General features: G+C 56.3%; 1 protein-coding gene across 1 annotated transcript; it reads right to left on the minus strand.

The window, feature by feature from the left end:
• Positions 1 to 19: 19 nt before the first annotated feature.
• Positions 20 to 1,693, minus strand: LOC105310420 (synaptojanin-2-like). Its single transcript, XM_011386601.2, has 3 exons — positions 1,617 to 1,693; positions 881 to 1,049; positions 20 to 486 (listed from the first exon to the last, which is right to left on the minus strand). Exons 1-3 carry the CDS (start codon positions 1,677 to 1,679, stop codon positions 251 to 253), a joined length of 468 nt encoding a protein of 155 aa, XP_011384903.1. The 5' UTR covers positions 1,680 to 1,693; the 3' UTR covers positions 20 to 250.
• Positions 1,694 to 1,723: the final 30 nt, after the last annotated feature.

Consider the following 1,723-nt stretch of genomic DNA (forward strand, 5'->3'; position numbering starts at 1 on the left):
AAAACTTTTGGCGAGGATAAACAATCACAAATGTAGAAGCAGATCAGAGCCGTGGCCATCTGAAGACACACGGGGATTGTGGTGACTCTGGGATGTTGCGGTGGCACCGGTAGCTGCGAAAATAGCACAAATCGCTAGAGAATAAAACAGGGTGGTGGCAGCCGATGCCTTCGCAGAGCCCAGAGTCCACCGCCTGCCACGCCGTGTCGTTTCAGCGCTCACACGGGACGGGGACACCTGCCCGCGGGCGTTACGCACGGCCGCCCAGCGAGCGCTCAGGGCGGCGGCTCTTTCGAGAAGGAAGGGCCACGCTACCTTTGTAGGTCGGCTGCTGCTGCTTTTTGGTTAGCGCAGGTGACTTGCTGGGAGGTGCTGCGGCCGTGGAGCCGGGGGCCTCGGACAGGTCCTCTCCCCCCAGCTCACTGTCTGAGACCACAGGCTGACTCAGCTCATCCAAATAGTCATCGTCATCTTCGAGAATATCCCCTTGGGGAAGGAAATGAGTCACAGCAAACAATTAGTGTGAGACGGCACAGCCTTCCCCCGGTGGGTCCGTTTCAACACGGGCCATGGGCACCCATGTGTCATCTGGGATGGGACCCGAATTCCATTCATGCCTGGGACGAGGACCAAGCCCACAGCCCTGACATCCTCAAAGCCACTATTTTTAACGTAATTTTAGACGTCTCCAGGTATTATTTACCATTTCCTGCATCGTCTTATACATGAATACTGCCCAGCTCAACACACAGAACGGATCCACCATCACCTTTTCCAGGCTGGGTCTCAGAAGGGATCCTGACCCCCCACGGCCATTGCTGGGAGAACCGCCTGCCCGCCTCACCATACCGACGCCTGAGGACGCCTCAGAGTTACTCGCCTTCTGACTCGTAGTCTAAGCTCGTGAAGTCGAAGTTCTCCTCCAGCAAACAGGAACTGGCCGTGGGCGACACGGAGGGCAAGCTGTCCCGCTTTCGAATGATCTCCTCCTGCAAACCTTTCAGCCAGTCCTTGGTCTTCAGTCGGATCTTCACTGCCCTGCCTTTCACCTGTGAGGGAGCGCAGCCAACTGAGAATGACACAGGAGCCAGACAACCCCCTTGGGTCCCCAAACTTCGGTCTCGCTCAAACTCATGCATCAGGAGCCAGACCGATCCTCACATCTGCCGTGAAAAATGAAGGACCCAGACCTCGGCCAGGCTCACATTTGCTCTACATGAAAGTGGAGCTGTCATCTCTAGCTTTTCATTCCCTGTGACTTTAAAATCAGGATGTTATCAAAAACGGTAACTCCCTGTGGGACGCGTGTTTCAAAACACACGCTATGAAGGGAAAAATGGCAGCAGCTGCCCCAGGAGGCGCGCGCACAGACAGACTCTGTAACTCAGTGGGAGCCGTCCCCTAAGACTCGCTCTTCCTCCTGAGTCTTTCAAGTGGCCAGGGCTGGACATGAGACGTCTCAGGGAAGACGCCAGAATGAAGAGCCCTAGCCCCTGCCCTCATGTGGCACCTCTAAAGGCACAGGTGAGGAGAGGGGACAACACGATCCAGTGAAAGGACAAGAACACCCGGGGGGTTGAGGAGCCCCCGCTCCGCGGTGGCCGAGCACGACTCACCTTCATGCCGTCCACATCCAGGACGTTGAGAGCCGAGTGACTGTCTGCAAAAGTCACCAGCATCTGCCCTTGGTTGATCCTGGAATAAAGGCGTAAGGCAAGTCCAC

This window comes from Pteropus vampyrus, unplaced genomic scaffold, assembly GCF_000151845.1.
Source record: "Pteropus vampyrus isolate Shadow unplaced genomic scaffold, Pvam_2.0 Scaffold3109, whole genome shotgun sequence".
NCBI lineage: Eukaryota > Metazoa > Chordata > Mammalia > Chiroptera > Pteropodidae > Pteropus > Pteropus vampyrus.

Excerpts from the sequence above, each read along its gene's own strand:
- LOC105310420 (XM_011386601.2), bottom strand. The coding sequence starts at position 1,679 with ATGCTGGTGACTTTTGCAGACAGTCACTCGGCTCTCAACGTCCTGGAT. Across the intron at positions 1,050-1,616 it reads TGGATGTGGACGGCATGAAG|GTGAAAGGCAGGGCAGTGAA; the intron begins GTGAGTCGTGCT and ends GCTCCCTCACAG. Across the intron at positions 487-880 it reads CTTAGACTACGAGTCAGAAG|GGGATATTCTCGAAGATGAC; the intron begins GCGAGTAACTCT and ends TCCTTCCCCAAG.